The sequence below is a fragment of the Drosophila santomea genome, chromosome 2R (assembly GCF_016746245.2).
Source record: "Drosophila santomea strain STO CAGO 1482 chromosome 2R, Prin_Dsan_1.1, whole genome shotgun sequence".
Taxonomy (NCBI): domain Eukaryota; kingdom Metazoa; phylum Arthropoda; class Insecta; order Diptera; family Drosophilidae; genus Drosophila; species Drosophila santomea.
The window spans coordinates 13,540,499-13,557,406 of record NC_053017.2 but is presented as its reverse complement, the minus strand read 5'-3'; the positions used below and the strand labels follow the sequence as shown (position 1 = coordinate 13,557,406).

At 43.2% G+C, this 16,908-nt stretch overlaps 1 protein-coding gene across 1 annotated transcript; it reads left to right on the top strand.

Annotated features, from left to right (window-relative positions):
* The first annotated feature begins 383 nt into the window (after positions 1 to 383).
* Positions 384 to 2,812, top strand: LOC120446642 (bromodomain testis-specific protein). Its single transcript, XM_039627711.1, has 2 exons — positions 384 to 619; positions 674 to 2,812. Exons 1-2 carry the CDS (start codon positions 617 to 619, stop codon positions 2,726 to 2,728), a joined length of 2,058 nt encoding a protein of 685 aa, XP_039483645.1. The 5' UTR covers positions 384 to 616; the 3' UTR covers positions 2,729 to 2,812.
* Positions 2,813 to 16,908: the final 14,096 nt, after the last annotated feature.

The window sequence follows — 16,908 nt, the reverse complement described above, 5'->3', positions numbered from 1 at the left end:
AGCCTGTGAAGTGGTGCAAAATATTATAAATATTCTGTGGATGGGGCATGTGGGGTGGCGGGTGGTATGGGTGGTTGGTTGTTTGCCACCATTCGCTTTGATGTGCCATTGTTTGCCTTAGTTTCGGTGTCTACTAATGACACGGATTCTGATTAACCAGGCTATAATTGCTGCCCTACTGCTTACTGATTATCGAGGGTGTAAGAATAGGCAGGATTTTGCATAGTACATAGTTGTATTAGTAGTGACTTTTACTTGTGCAATATCCCAGGGGTTAACACAAGTTTAAAGGCACAGTTTTGCATCCCTGGCTAGAACTTTTCGACGCTTTTCCGATAGTCTTCACTAAATGTTAGTAGGCTGTGCGATTACTTTACCTGTCAACTTTACTTGTCAAGCGGTGAAATATGTTTTTCCATCACAAGAATTCTTTTATAAAAGCAGACAGGCAAAGGGCAAAAGTTGACTCCCATACCTAATCGTATTCCGCCGCGAATTCGAGGTTTTATTTGTGTAAAATCGAAAGAGACAAGTGCTTAAAGATCAAAACAATTAAAAAACTTGTTAATTACACTTCCAAACATAATAAATTGAACATATAAAATAACTCCGTAGAATGGTGAGTACGTAAGCTAGTTACTGAGGGAGCCTCTAGAAATCATTCTATCGCCAGGCTACTACTTCCAAATCGCTTTCTGTGAAACTAAAACTCCCGAATCGAGTGCAACCGGAGTTCGTACCGCAGCACGGAAGGGAAGGTCGTTACACCAATAAGTTGCACTACTTCAAGAAGCACTTGCTGGACGAGGCTCGCAAGAAGAAGTATGCGCTGGACTTCTTGGAGCCCGTGGACACGGAGGCACTGAAGGTGCCCACATACTACACGGTTATCGATCGGCCCATGGACATAGGTACCATTCTGAAACGGGTGCAGAACAACTACTATAGATCCATCAATGAGGCGATTGCCGATTTCAAACAAATCATTCGCAATTGCTTCGCATTCAATCGTCCTGGCGATGTGGTTTATCGCAAGGGTCAGATGCTGGAAAAGTTCTTCATAAGGAAACTGAGAGTCTTGCCCGCTGGCCCCGAGATAGCCTGCAACAAGGATCCCAAGGCGACGGGCAGATCTAGGACGAATGTGAGAAAGATGGTCAGTTCCGCACTAACGGAACGCAAGTGCCGAGATCTATTGAAGAAGTTGCAGAGCTTCACCAATCAGTCGGACACCACGGCGCGCAACTTCTTCAATAGCAAGTGGGATTCGTTGCAAAAGAAACTGGACAGGCATTACTTCAAATCCGTCCATGACTTTTGCCTGCATGTGGATGGCATCTTCAGGAAGTACCACGAACCGGCTAAAATCATCTACGAAAGAGCCTTCAATCAGCCGGGAATATGGTGTGCCTCCATGAATGCCATGCGCAGCTCATCGGTGCATTCAGCTTTGGATAGCGCAGATCTCGATGAACTACTGACAGCCGCCAAGTTGGCGGAAAATGGCCTGGTGCAGTGCCTCCAACCGGCGGATTCCTGGGAACCTCTGAAAGCCAAGAGTTTGGTGGAGACTTTCAGTGCCACCTTAAGCCAGATGATCAACAAACTGGAGGCAGGACATCGAAATTCTGTGAGGCCAGCAGCTAGCAAGCGACAGAACTTGAGCCCCAAAGAGAGCAAGGACCTAATCCAAGGAGAATTCAAGCCAGCTAAGGATTTGCTGAATAGCACTGAAATCGATAACCTCGTGGCAGTGAGCATTGAGTCCTCGGATGATGAGGCCATCGTTGCCGCAGCGGAGGTCACGGACGCGGAGCGACGTGCCACACAGAAACTATTTGCCAAACTTCCGACGAACGCCATGAAGGAGATCATTCACATGGTCCAGCAGATCGAAGGATTTTCCTCGGAGGCTTGCGGCGATCTGAGCTTCGATGTCAAGGCTTTCGCCCCCGATACCATGGCCCTGATGAAGAGTGCCGTGACCAAGGCGATGAGGGTCCACAGCAAGCTGAACCTGAGGGATATGCAGCCCTCGGAAAAGGAGGGACTACAGCGCACACTGCAATCCCAGCTGGTGGATATTACACGGATGCTCAACAAGAATCGACGTCGCTCTTGTGGTCCCTTGATCAATTTCCGGACTAAGAATAATAGCACCAATAACGTGGTGCGCAAACGACCAACTGCTCCGATGTCCGCCAAATTGAAGACGTTACCGGGCCATGTAGTGGCTCCCAAATTGGGAATGGGTGTGGGTGAGAGTCGCAATCTGAGCGATAGCAGCGACGACTCATCCGCACCAACGAGTCCTGTCAAGCAGCGGCCTGTTAGTGCCACTCCAACGATGAATCTCCCGAAGGTGAGCAATCCTCCGCAGAAGAATCCCTTTGGATCCCCAAAGTTGTCCATCGCTGCCGAACTCCACATGAGCAGCAGCAGCGAATCGGAAAAGAAATCGAAGTCAGGGAGAAGTTCCAGGTCCAGGTCCAGGTCCCAAACCAAGTTAGGCGCCAGGTCAAGCTCCAGCTCCAGTTCCAGCTCCAGTTCCAGCTCCAGCTCCAGTTCGAGCTCCAGTTCGAGCTCCAGCTCCAGCTCAAGTTCCAGTTCAAACTCCAGTTCCAGCTCATCTTCGAGCAGCAGCTCCGATTCCAGCAGCGATTCCTCCGAGGATGAAGGGGCATCCCGTGCACCCGAAGGACAGCCGGGAGTGGCCAAGTCCTCATAAGACATCTACGTTTGCATTTTATATCTATCACATTTGTAACACCTTTGATATAAAAAATTTATGAGAATAAACGCTGTAAAGCAATTAAAAACTGTGATGTGTGACATTTATAGTTGGACAGCAAACATTTAAGCATAAAATTTAAAAACTGAAACAACAATTAAGGCGTTTATAATTGGAGAACACATTAATTCCTTAGCTCAGACGCACAAAAAGTCATTGACACATACGGACACAAAAACACGAAGAGGTTGGGAAATTGCGATCAGAGATCAGTGATTTGGCATCGCCGATCTCCGCTGTCTTTGCAACGATCACGTAGACCGGCAAAATTTTCACGAAAAATTATGCAAATTTCCCAACTTTCTCACGATCGCAGCCAAAAAAAGGATAACGATGCTCGCAGTACCTGACACCCAGCAGTCAAATTAGAGCGGAGATCACGCAGATCCTGTATCTCGCGGCGGAAGGAGTTTTTCCACAGCCCGGGAAATTTGCATAAGATTTTCACTTGGCGAATATAAGAAAATATAAGGGAAGGGAAGGGCGAGGATGCACTCTCATTTGCATAAGGAAACTCGCATTGCGAAACTGCCAAAAGGACTCGAATGCAAACGAAAGTGAAAATGGGTTGGAAAAAGGGAAATGCCACAGAGACAGGGGTTAATTACGGACACAGTGGACGGCGCCTCGTCTCACAGCATGCCGACACGCTCGCACACCTGAGTCCTGCGGCCCGAGTTCTTCGTCCTGGCAGCAGGGGGTTGAAGAGGGACGGCACTATGGCAATAGCGTCGCAGCTCATTTGCATAAGGTCCACAGCCACACATGAGATGTGCATGCAATTTAGTTGCCCAAAAATTATGTAAATCACTCGTGCAAAAAGGAGACTTTCTCACGCTCCTCGCTCAACTCCTTCGGCAATGTCCTGAATGTCCTGAATATCCTGAACTTGGAGGCAACGCGGTCCTGGCTGATCTGGCATTTCGGGGTGCGGTGTTTGGGTTTCTGCACACCGGGCAACAAATCAATTTTGATCGATTTTAATTTGGCCTTCGATTGATTTGGTCATTTGCATATTCAGGGGATCCCTATTTTCGTGCTGATTATTATGCAAATTCTACACCGAACTTCCTTGACTTGGGACAATAAAAAGTTGATGGACTTCCTTGAGGAAGGGTTAGCAATGCCCTTTTGCGAAAGGCTTGATTTATGCGAATTTCTGTTTATTTGAAATGAGAATGTATTAAAGGAAAACCTTCTGTAATGTATATAGTTTAAGTTACAGTTTATTTTAAGATAATGTTTCACCGACTTCTTAGTACAGCTTCTTAGGTTTCTTTGTAGTTTCTTATGCAATAGTATATTTTTAAGAAAAGTACATCTTTTGTAACTATTAAAGCAAAGACAAACTTCACAATCGCCGAGTGATATTGTAAATACAAATAATTTCATATTTTGTTTTGCAGAATTTTCGCACATGATTCGCTGGCTAAAAACCACCTCCTTTGACTCAACCACCACCACCCCGCTCACAACCCCTAAAGTGCAGGGAATTGTTGCAAAATCGCCACTGCGATTCGCCAAAAAACCAATCGAAGAGTCACGTCATGTTTGCGAAAATTGCACGGGCAGCCAATGCCAATGATTTCTACACCCATTCGCCAGGATTGCCAGGAGCAACCACCGGAGGCAGAGGGAACATTTTCCGCTCTACCGGAAGCAGGATATGAACTTTGATGTTGCCACTGGACTGCCAAAGGCGGACCATAAAAAAATCCGCAAAACGAGGGTTGTCTCTCGTAAAGTACTTATCGAAAACACCCCAAAACACCCTCCCTCCGTGCTACACCAACACACACACTCTCTCACACACACACACTAGCACACGCACATGTAGTGTGCATTATTAAAAGTGGATTGTGCGTGTGCGAGTGTCTTGTATCTGGCAATTTTGCCGCAACAACAAAATGCGACAAAGGGCCGCATGCAAATTTTTTTGTAGCAATCAGCCAGGGGTTGAAAAACGAACAAACGAAGTTAGGAAAAAAAAAAACCGGAAAATAAAGCCAAAGCTGCAGCAGACGTCGGCCAGACGGGGAAACCTTACGATATTATATAAGTACATATATATATAAGTCTATATTACCAACCACCCAGATGGCCCTTCTGCGATTCCTGCCCTGTGTTGTTTATGCTAAAAAGCGTTAAAAATGCGACAGGAGCTTCCACATTTCCTGCAATATTTTCCTGCTCTACTTTGGCTTTTCGCATTGCGGTTTGCATGGGGGGGATGGCCATTTTCCACCCGAGATTAACTGCCTTGGCAATAGGCATTTCCCCCTGCTAAAATTGGGAATATATATTTTCTCTTTTTCGAGAGCTTGTTGAGCAGGAAAATCCATTTAAGGCGCAGACGATTTTGCATTTTAAGCAAATAATCCAATGATACTTTTTATATCGATTTTGTTGTTTAAGAAATATGATTAAATATACACCGGAAACTGGAGCATTTAAAGCGTTAGTAAAGTAAGTGTATTAATCAAAATAAAATAAAGATGCATTTAAGCTGATGTTTATTCATTTCATTAATTTTAAAAATATACAATTATTTATAATTTATTAATGCCTGATGTAGGGACATAAAACTACTATTCCACCTTAGTAATGATTATAATTTTCTTGTAGTGCACGATCTCCAGCCGGGAAATGTGACAATTTCCAGACATTGGGGACCATACAGACTTTTCTTATCGCACTTGGATCTGCAACTGTCACTTTTCATGTGGAAACACGCGGAGAAACTGGAGATGAAGACAGGGAAAACGTGATGTCTGTAAACAAGGAGGACAAACATTCGCTGCTATCATATTTGGCATAAATTACACGCCGTACGCCATTTCCAGCGACCCTTGGAAAGTGCGGGTGTTTTGGGGTTGGGAAACGTATCCCTCGGATTCGTTTTCGGTTTTTTTTCGGTTTTTTTTATGCGACATAAACAACGCTCAAGATACGAGAATACAGGAAAATGCAGCGAAAATGAAAATAGATATACGCGCACTCGTCGCGCTTCACACGCGCAGGGATTGTTATGCTCCTCGAAAAGGATCCAATTACAAAGGATATCTGGGAACTTTGACTCGCACAAAGCAACATGCATTCGAAAGACCCAAGAACAAGAACAAAACTGAAAATGAAAATGAAAATGAAAAAAACGTAAAACCAAACAAAAACTGTTTGAATTTGTCGCATTTCGAGGCCTTTGTTTTCAGAAAGGACAGCGTGTGTCAGTCGCTCGAATCGCTCGAGGCTATCGATCCTGGTTTCACTTTCGTTAGCAGATCCTTTTGCATTGCATTGAATGCTGGTCGCCGATCCTGTCAAGCGTGTGCCAGAGCGAGAGGGCGCATAGCTGACCAACGTCCTGACTTCTTGACCTCTGCGGGCAAATTAGCCACGCTCAGTAATGAGATATGTACATTTCCCTGATGATCGAAGCTAATGAGAAATTGATGCTCATGGGGGTCGTTGCCTTGCAATTTATACATATACAACATATTTGATTGTAGATTGATATATGTATAAATTGAAGGTCGCAGAAAGAGGTGTAGTGTTAGTGCTTTTGAAACAACTTTTTTAAGTGTAACTTGTTTAAGTGAAATTTAGGCTTAAGTACATATAAGTTAATGATTTTAATTTTGTAGAATTTTTTGTAATTTGTAACTATGTGCATTACTTAGCATAACTACCGATAATGGTTTCTCATACTCATATATCAGTTGAAGTAGCCTGAAGGTCCGATGATCGCCGTGCTGTCGTGGCAATTATGCAATCTGAGGCGGCGTGGCCAGCATTTGAATTCCGAATGCCACGATCGTAGCCAAAATCGTGATGTGGCTTCAGTTTTGTTGGCGTAGGGCCGCCGATCCCAAAAATGAAAAACAAAAAGAGTCGAAAAGTAGAAGAAAAACCATGCGAGGCATGCAACAAATGTGTGAGTGTGCGTGTATCTGTATCTGTGCATCCACAAGTTCGAGTGTCTTGTGTTTTTACCAATTTCCCCTTCTTCTGGGAAAGCCAAGATGGCGACCTCGCTATCGCCCCCCCACCCACCCCTCGGCCCTTTGCAGGTTTTTCTTTTGCTTACTTTGTTGTCGTTCTTCTTTGGCGTTTTTGTTGACATTACCGAAAATGCTTTATCGCACTGCCGCTGCAGTTCATGCCGTCTCTTTCACTGCAACTACACCCGTCCCGTTCGCGCATGCACATGTGCAACGCATATTCCCGAAAATTAAATGCAACATTGCGCTGCCGCGACTCAATTGCGTGGTTAATGCTAATTATTTGTTATTCCACAGGCGAGAAGCGACGGAAAATGCAGGAAAACGGGAAAAACAGAAGTGGAAAACACACACATGCATACACATCTTTTTGGGAAGACACGCACATGGGACGTGCAATTGCTGGCGATTTCCGGCCGCACAGCGCCGAAAAAATAATAAAAACCGAAAATAGATAGAGCTGCGACTGTACCGGCGAGCACAGTTTAAATTGGCTATAATGACCTTCGGTGGTGAAATTAGTTTGTGTTTTAGAAACCGCGTTAATTAGTTGTAATTACAGCTTAGTTTGTGCCAATAAGAATGTTGGATGTTTGGAAACTATCCTCATAGAACAATGATCTTTATCTTAACTTTGTATCTTTGTTACATTATACACATAGAAATGTTTATAAGGGATTTTAGATGCAATTAAATTGCAAGAGAATACACTCAATTAATTAATATTAAAGACTCAGGAACTAAAAAACCAAATTGACATGTTTCACAGACTTCGTTATAAATGCAAATAAAGCCACAAAGGGGTTAAACAGTTTGGCAATTGATCGCCTCGCGTTGTCATTAGACATTGAGTGATAGTATTGCCCTCGAGTGTGCTTGTGGCACTTTGATTGTAATTAATGGGCTGCAATATTTATCGAGGGAAGACGCTTGGTCTGCAATCTCTAAGATACCAAGGTACCAATATTCCAGTATCCCAAAGATCCCAAGATAATAATAATAATGGCCTGTCACTTAGAAAGCCAACTGCAGCAGCCAGATCTTCGCCTCGACCAGCAGCAGCAGCAGACCAACAATCGTCTTTGTTGGTGGCATTGGACAATGGAGGACAATTTCTCGGCCACTTGTCAAAATAATTTGCGCCTGTCTTTGGGCCTCGAGATGCGGATACCTGCCGTGCAATTGTTGACTTAGTTGCAGTCGGAGTTCGAGTCCCCGTCCGAGTACGTGAAATGTGTGAGAAATTCTTGGACAAACTCGGGAAACATCCATAGATGCTATGGATGCGGAATATAGCAGCCCGGGAAGGGGTAGACTAATATTGGCCGAACATGCGATTAATGCGATTATATGGCTGTATACCCATTCTCCCTTTTTCCATTTGCCCCAAAACTACATCCACTGCGACTGCGACAAGTGATGGCGCAGTAAATTCCCTAAAAATTATCACCTGTGCACCCAAAGGGAAGCAATAGTTCAATAACCCAACAAAGAGCCACCAGAAGAATGACGAGAAATTATGGCAGCAGCAGCACAATGAGCTGGGAATATCCCGATCCTATGGACGCAGGACTATTATGCACTATGGGCGAAGGACAAACCAAAGCGAATGCCCAAATCGATTGCTGCTCCTGTTGCAAGAAGAAGGCGGGGGCCACTGCCACATCCACTGCCACAGCCACATGCAACAGGATGCTCGCACACGCACAAATGCGGGATGAAATCCCCGAATGCCTGAAAATCCCTGGGAAAAGTTAACTTTTTGATTCGATCGAGAGAATTATAAGGGGCGCAGCCGCACAATCACACGATAAAGTCACACGGACGGAGTAAAAAGGAAAATCGGTGAAAAAAGGGAACATGTTGCAAGTCAGGATCGCAGTTGCAATCGCAGCTGATCGTGTGTTCAGCAGGTTGCAGCGATTGGGGGAAAGGACCTGAGGGCTAATGATAGTGTCGAACAAAGGACGAAATTGGCTCTGCCATTCCATGGGAATCTCTTGCTCTGCCATCTAATACAGGTAATGTTTTATGCCCTGAGCTGGTTCATATCTCTACTAGATCGTTAGATCAGACAAGCCTCTATAAGGTGCTTAAGTTTCAAAAAGCTTCGCTTTGCCAAATTCTAATGCTAGAGAGCTCCATCAAGCTGAATAAATACAATACATATTTATAAAAGCTTATTCAAGAGAATAAAGTTCATTAAATTCTATTAAGTGGGCAGCATTTGTTTATTGCTAAAAGTTTAACAACAGCTCCTGTTATCAGAAATGTCTTCTGCTTTATTTTTGTGAAAAGCTAAGTAAGTATCTAAATTAGAAATGCTTACTTTTGCAGAATGTTATCAGACTTTTATTAACTAAATATTTTTATGTTAAATTAATTCTAGGCGAAACATTTCTTGCTGTTGGCGTTCTTTTAACGTTCTTAATATTGAATCAAAATATGTAAGTAATTTATATTTTAAAATGTAGGCGCTAATGTGATCGATTAGCTTTATACTGAATCTTATGAAGGTTCAATAAGGTTAGTTAGAAGAAATTATCAAAGAACTTTAAGTATATGTACATATGTAATGACTCTTTTCAGATATTAGAGGTCATTGCCAAGACCACAACAAGTCTTACATATGTATGCATATCTCCCGATCGTTCGAGAAAGCTTTTCTACGTGTCTAGCAAATTCTCCCGGTGAGATTCTTGAGCCCCATAGGCCTCACACATTCCTGTGCTGTGCCCCAACTAAGAACCACGTGTCTGGCGATTCTTGAAATCACCTCAAAGCGACAAAACACGACGCCAAGACAGCTTTTGACTTTTTGCGCAAAAATGGCGATATGCGATGTGCCAAAAATAAGCAAAAGCCCGCTCACCAATACTCGCACCACCGCGGCGCACACACACGTGGAGAGAAGCTTTCGTTTTGCTCTTTTTGTTGTGTGCAAAAATGCTCTCTGATTGGTCGGCTTGCGAATTTCGGGGGAATTCGCGAGTCGCAAAAGCGAATCGAAAGCTTGCACAATCCGCCGAGCGGCAACCGAAGGCCATCGGCTCCACTTCGGCCCCCGTCGGCTCCAAAGAGCGAGGGAGCGAGAGCATCAGTCTGTTTACGCGAAATTGTTATTGTTCGCAACTAGTTTTTGCGTTGTTTTTTTGCCTTGCCGGCATTTTGCTCTTGAATTTTTGTTTTCGCTGCGAAATTCAAGTTCAAGTTTAGGGACGGCGGGAATGTTGTTATTGTTACTCAATTCTGACGTGCTTTCGCACCGGAGTGTGTGTGTTCAAATGTATCTATGTGAGTGGGATTTGGGTTTTGGGCTGTGGTTCTGTTGACGCAACTTGTTGCTTTCACGTCTGGCGTAAAAATATTTAAAGGGCTTCGGTTGAGGTTTCTTGTTTTCCACTATTTAGAATGATTATTGTTCATTTATATCCATCAGATAGTTTTGGTATTTTACTATCTGACAGACAAAATTCTGTATAGCTCATTTATAAGATACTTTGTCATATTTATTTCCGAATAGTCGAACTTTTAAAAGGACTTTCTTAATTGTTTAATATAGCATTTACTGGATCCTGATTATATATTTTTAAGGTAACCAAGCTTTTACTAAAACCAAGCCTTCGGAATTTTGTCAGCTATCAAAATAATATAAATCCTTCTATATTTTTTTATAGACTAACAATTCTGCACTTAATAGTTAGCAAGGCTTTTTGCTGTAATTGTCATTGAGCGATCCGTCCTTCCGCATTTTCACGTAGCCGCTTTTTGACCCTGGCCCACCGAATTTGTTTTCGTGGTAAACAACAAACTCAACTCGAGAACCAAAACCATAATATGTATGTATATACACACACACACATACCGATATAGATTACAAAAATTTGCGCCGCATTTTGCTGTAAACAAAAATTGTGTAATAATAAAGAGTGACCCTGAAAAGCGCTTCAGAGATAAACAAGCGACCAACTGGCGGGTTAATTTTTTTGTTTTTTTTTATTTGTCGGTTGTTGTTTTCGACTCATGACGACTGGGTTAATATATTTGCAAAATTCTTACGTGGGCCCAAGGGCCGATGATAATTCTATGCTCGACGAAAGAGCTTTCCCCCCTCCAGAGGCCCAAATTAATATGTATATTTTTTTCGCTAGTTTGGGAACTTGGCTTTTTTTTGCTCAATTTGTGAGTCAGTGGCATTATGTACTAGTATATTATGTACTGAGGTACATACATACATACATACATGTACAGTCGAAGCTTTTTTCCACACACACGCCATTTTTGCGGAGCTCTCTCTCTGCAGTCGAGAATCGGCGAAAGAATTAAAAAACAGATTCAGTCGGCTATACAGTCCCCACTCAGAAACAGAGAAACTGAGAAGCCCAATTCCACTCGCAGTCCCTTTGGTAAACTGAACTGAACTCAAGGTCAGTGCTCGTACCGCCGCAGAAGTTTGGCGGTCCGTCCAGAACTTACAGCAGAGCGACACATGTAAATCGCCGCTGCCAACCCTGCCCCGCCCTTTGAGATACACGAACTAACAGATACAAAGATACGCGGATGGATGTGACCATCCGTAGGCTTGTGAATGCTGAAACACTTCCGAGAATCAGTTGTATTGCCCTTTTTTTACAATATTTTTTGCTGTTTAGTAACTTTGCGTCATTTTGCCATTCGAAGGCAAAGAGTTCACTTCGATTCGTGCCACAAAACCAAAGAAAACTCCAGCTAAATATAGTGTAAATCGAAGCGAACATACAATAATGCCGGTTAAAATTTTGGCCAACTTAGGGCCAGTGAAAACGTGGCTAGACTATGTGCGAAAATGTGAATCGAATTATGGTTAGAATCGGCGTTCTGATCAGCCAGCAGATACATTTGTAAAACGTGTTCTACGCACTCAAAGAACCCCGAAAAAAGTCGCTGGATCTTGCAGATACTATATGTACATGGAGTGAATAAAACAACAGCGGAAAAACAAGGTAAGTACACAAACACACATATGTACACACATACGTACACTCTGGAGGGCGGTTTCGCCCCCACCTTCCCTTACCATGTGACCATGGCCGTATAAATTCGAACCAAAAATTCACAACGCTCGACTTGAAATTTCCCTCAAATTGCTAAAAATAAAATAACGAATTTGTGCGTGCATGTAAATGCGTGCGTGCGTGTGTGTGTGTGTATGGGAGCGTGTTTTTGGTGCAAACATAGTGGAAAAATGCACCCCATGCGCCGCTCTAAAAATGCTAGCCTGTACTTAACGGGGGCGTGGTCGTCGGCTTTCCATTTCCCGAATTTCCACATGTTCATTGAGCGGCAAACTGCAACTGCAACCGCCACACTCGAGTGGCGCTGGCGGCACAAATGGCATGGCTCGCTATTTATAGCCAACGCATTCGTATCTGCGCGCTACATGGAGAGCATATGCATGTACTTTGTATCTGTATCTATGCATGTGCACATCTACGGCCGGATCTGCAACGACTGCGGCACGCATATCTACATGTGTACATATGTCACCCGAGGAACGCTATTTGAGTTACAAACGATCATTGCAAACATCAGTTTCATATCACATACTTTTTTCTCTCTGTACAGATAGTATCTTTGTATCTGTGCCAGCGAAAACGCCGTCAAAATGGCCGAACCATGCAAAGTTGCAGATGCACTGGGAGCCCATTTCCCCACCCCCTTAACTCCACTTCCCCCACACACACACTTTGCACACATGCACAGATGCATCTGTATCTTGTTTGCCTTCTCCCGCTCTTCCTCCTGCCCCCCTTCCCTGGGCCACTTTTCCCCTCTTCCACTGTCTCCCTGTTTCGCCTTCTTTCTGTTTGCTTTCGCCTAATTTTTCGTGCCTTTTTTTACACAATTCTCGTTTAAATGTTGCCTTTTGCTTTGCTATCTGGCGGCCCTGTGAATGTATTCGTATCTGTATCTGTATCTGTTTTTGTGCTATGCTTTCGTATCTGTGAGTGCGTTGCAAAAGTGCAATGACCCATTCGTGGTCCGCCCCCCACCCTGCCCCCTTGCCCAACTCCGCCAGCGGACCCACCAACACCACCATCGCTCTTCGAAGTCGCGGTCTACGTGCCACTTTCCATAGTTGCAGCGAATGACGCGCGCGATAAATTTCCAGCGTTTTCGTTTCTCCGCTGCTTCGTATTTGTCTAATTTTCCCTCTCTCCGACGAACTTTTTCGTGGTCTTCTTGTTGCATTTTTTTATTAATTTCCCCGGGCTGCAGTTTTTGTTTGTTTTTTCGACTGTTGCTCTACCCACACACAGAAAAAAATACACTCAAAAAATCTGTGATTAAAAATTTAATTAGTTGAAATACCAATTTTTGGACCAAAAATAGTTAGAAATCGAATAGCTGAAGAATAAACAAAAACTTAAGTTTAAAACTGAAATACTGCATTTCCAAATACGTTTAGTACTTCTCCTTTATACATCTTTCGAAAATCCTACTTTTTCTGAGTGTAGTGTGTATCTGCTAGATAGTATTCGTATTTTTGCCCTTCCGCCGCGTGCGTTTTGTGTAAACACTGGGTGGAAAGGGGAGATACATATACATATCTCTAAATTTTCGCCTCCATTAGCACACGAGTGTGAGCGGCAATCTTTATGGCAGGTCCTGCCGATCCTGCCGATCCTGTCGCTAAACTAAACTCTGCATGCTGCCCATTGTCCATCGTAGGCGGCGGCTCCTGTTTTCCCTTTGAGAGACGCTAATTGCCTATTGTGTTGGAGAGAATTTTCACGTGCCGCTGCTACTTCAAAGATTCTCTAAGCAGCGACACTTCAGCAACTAACTGAGAATCTTCAAGCATCTCAGCAGAAGCATGCTGGACCTCCTTCGAAATACAGCCAGGTAAAAGCAAACGATACGAGGGCTAAAGGTAAAGGGTTGCCTGGGAAAAGCCGGAAAAACGCAACCTCGATGTGTGTGTTTTTTTTTTTGCATTCATTTTTTACTTTGCATGACAAATGCTGCTATCAAGTCCAGGCATTGATTGAAACCCAAGGCGATGCTTTTCCGGGAAAATCCGTTTCATCCTTCTCTTCGCATGCAAATATTTATGCCGATAGTCGCTCAATGGTAATGACCAAAGAGCAAAGGGTTACGCATCGTAAAGCGGCGGGCCACATTTCCATCGAACTATTTTGGCACATTTTTGCGAAAAGTCGTAAACCCATAAACCCCAGACTCGAAACCCTTTCGCTGTGGCCATAAAAATCTTGCAGCAGGTTCCATAGGTTTTTATTGCCATGTGCTGACCTGCTGACCAGCAGCAGACAAAGAGCTGATAATACTAATCGCGAAAATGCGTAGGGCGAAAACATTTGTCGTGCAGTTTGCAAACACAAATACGAAATGCAAATTTAGATTCAGTGTCATATTCAGATTTAAGCTGAGAGCGTGATAAGAAGCACTTTAGAACAATGCCATTTTGGGCAGATGACTGCAAATTAGTGCTGCTCGACAAGGAACAAAGAATTACTTGATTGTTAAATCATTTTAGTGCCTTTTTTTTTGCTAGGATCCACACATGTCCAACGAGCAGGTAGCGAAAAGGATACAAGGATACTAGCAGTTCATTAAGAGTCCTTCGCTTCATTGAACGACTGTCTTGCGGTTGGATTATGTGCGGATTTCTCCCTGCTAATCCCCCATAATGAGCGGTGGCTTTGAGCTGGGAAAACGTCTTTATCTCCGGTATTAGCCACATCCTCTTGCAGTTAGTCAAAAAGTCAGCAAAGTCAACACTGACCAGATGATAATCCATTTAAGGAAATTCTCTGTGATGCACACATGTGGAGTGTCGTGGAGTTTCCTTTAACTAGCTGAACGTCCTTATGATTATTAATTTATTTATTTATTAATTAAGCTTAAGTTAAGTATCTTAAGTTCTCTTTTAAAATTAAGTCATTTTGCGTTATACTTTAGGAACATGCACAACTAAACACACAAAAAAATAATTCATTTTTGATTGCTTTCAAAATGATTTTCTTTCAATATTATTAATAATTAACCATATTTCCCATATTTTTCACTAATATTTTTTATTAAAGAAGTGATATTTCGTTGGGCCGGCGTTTCACAGCCTCTTGGAATCCACATTTTACACTTTCACTGGCACATTGACAGGCGCTGGGGGTAATGATGATAAGATTACAAGTGGGGAAAGGGGTCGGGGGCTCATATATGGAAGCATTGTAGTAAAAAGAGTAAAGCCCCCGGGCTCTTGCCCATAAATGCCCGCCCGAGTCCAGATTATGGAGTCCGAGTTGCGGCAACTTTTCCGCTTCTTTATGCCCGTACTTACACTCATTTCTTGCACTATCAGCTTGGAGCCGAATTCAGCGGGTGGCGGGGGGAGGTGAATGCACTTGCGAACTAGTTTTTCGGACTTTCGGGTGAAGATAGTGTTGGCCGTTCTCGCGGAGCTGCCAAAAAAAAAATGGGGAACAAAAACAAAGAATGCAGTTGAAAACACGGGCGGACGGAAAATGGCCCCGTGAAATGCGGTTGACCTTAATTTCAAAACATGATTAATGGGTTTGGCAAGCCAAAGTGAAGAAGGGCGGGGGGAGGGGTGATACACAGAGGAAACGACGATGAAAAAACTAATGATCAACAATTAAAAAATGTAAGTTGAGCGGCGACCAGAAATGTGTGGAGTACAGCTGGTAGAGATGAACATTGCGAAAAGAGAAATGTTCTTTTTGTAGACTTGATTTTAAAAACACAATTTAAACTCCTGAGACTTTCATATTTAAATCATTTTTAAAAAGACGTTTTTATCACGCAGTTATCTATTAGATTCTCATTCAAACTCACTGTTATTGCAAGATTCATAATATGACAAACTGCTGCAGATCTTTAAAAAGTCCATTACCTAAGGGTTCCTTGAAAATCTCAACCCCAAAGATTTAAGAAATTAAAAAAAACCAAAGACCCTAAGACATTTTACAGGTGCCTAGCATAATTTGCATGATAATAACGAAATCCCAAATTGGCAGTATGTTATGTTACCCTTCGAAAAGCCATCCCCTAGCGACCGTTAATTTGCAATTTGCATATAAAATCAAGAAATCGAAGGGTTATCGTCCGAGGGGTCGAAGGTCGAGACATATTCAAATTAATCGCGTTGCAGGCCGAAACTGCATTCAATTATGCATTGATTGCCGAAGGTCGTTACTTTATCTGTACACTTAAATTCAAATCCAAATTTGCATAGCTAAGAAGTTGTTGCAGAAAAAGGCCGAAAGAGCGGAAATAGAGGAAAGCGAGGAAAATAGAAAATATACGAAAATATACGAAAAGGCAAGGCGACAAAGTATCAAAACAGGCAGTTCAAAATGGCGACGAATGCCGCGGAGTAGTGGAATGAGAAGAAAGGGTGTCGAATCGAATCAAGATCGAACTACGAAAGACTATAGACCAGTTTTCGACGCAACCTGCTTAAATTCGAGTATTAACCGAAAAAAAAAATAGAAACGTAAAAAATGCAGTCGCCAAAAAGGAAAAAGAGTGGCAGACAGCTATGGGCCTCTCCTTCGCACGCACTGCATCCAATGGCAGCAGTTATATGTGCAGCACGCACACACACTCTCACACACATGCACACACATGCACACACGCAATCGCAATCTCGCTCACGCACAAAACTGCAACTGCGCGAAAGAGAGGGCGCGAGGGTGGATTCGTAGCACAGTTTTCCTGTTTCCCCTGCGCATTCGAACAGTTTTGCTCGCCGCTCTCTCGCTCTCACCCTCCGTGCATCGCTCCATCCCGCTCTGGCAGCGCTCGGGAAATTTGGTCTTCAATGACTTGCTGCACACGAAAACCGTGGCAGTTTTATTCAAGTTTGAGCGCTCGAATCTGCAACAACGTGCACGCAAAACTCTCAAAATTTCCTCAAAAACATCAAAATCACAAGGCGAGCGGAAAACTCAAGTAAAACGCTAAACGTGTCGCAGTTTCTTGGAAAATATCTAATATTTTTGGCAACATCTCGTGTTTTGTGCAACTTTGTGTGTGTGTTTGTGTGTTGGTGTGTAGCAGAAGAGCGAACAAGCATTAAAAATAACAACTAAATTA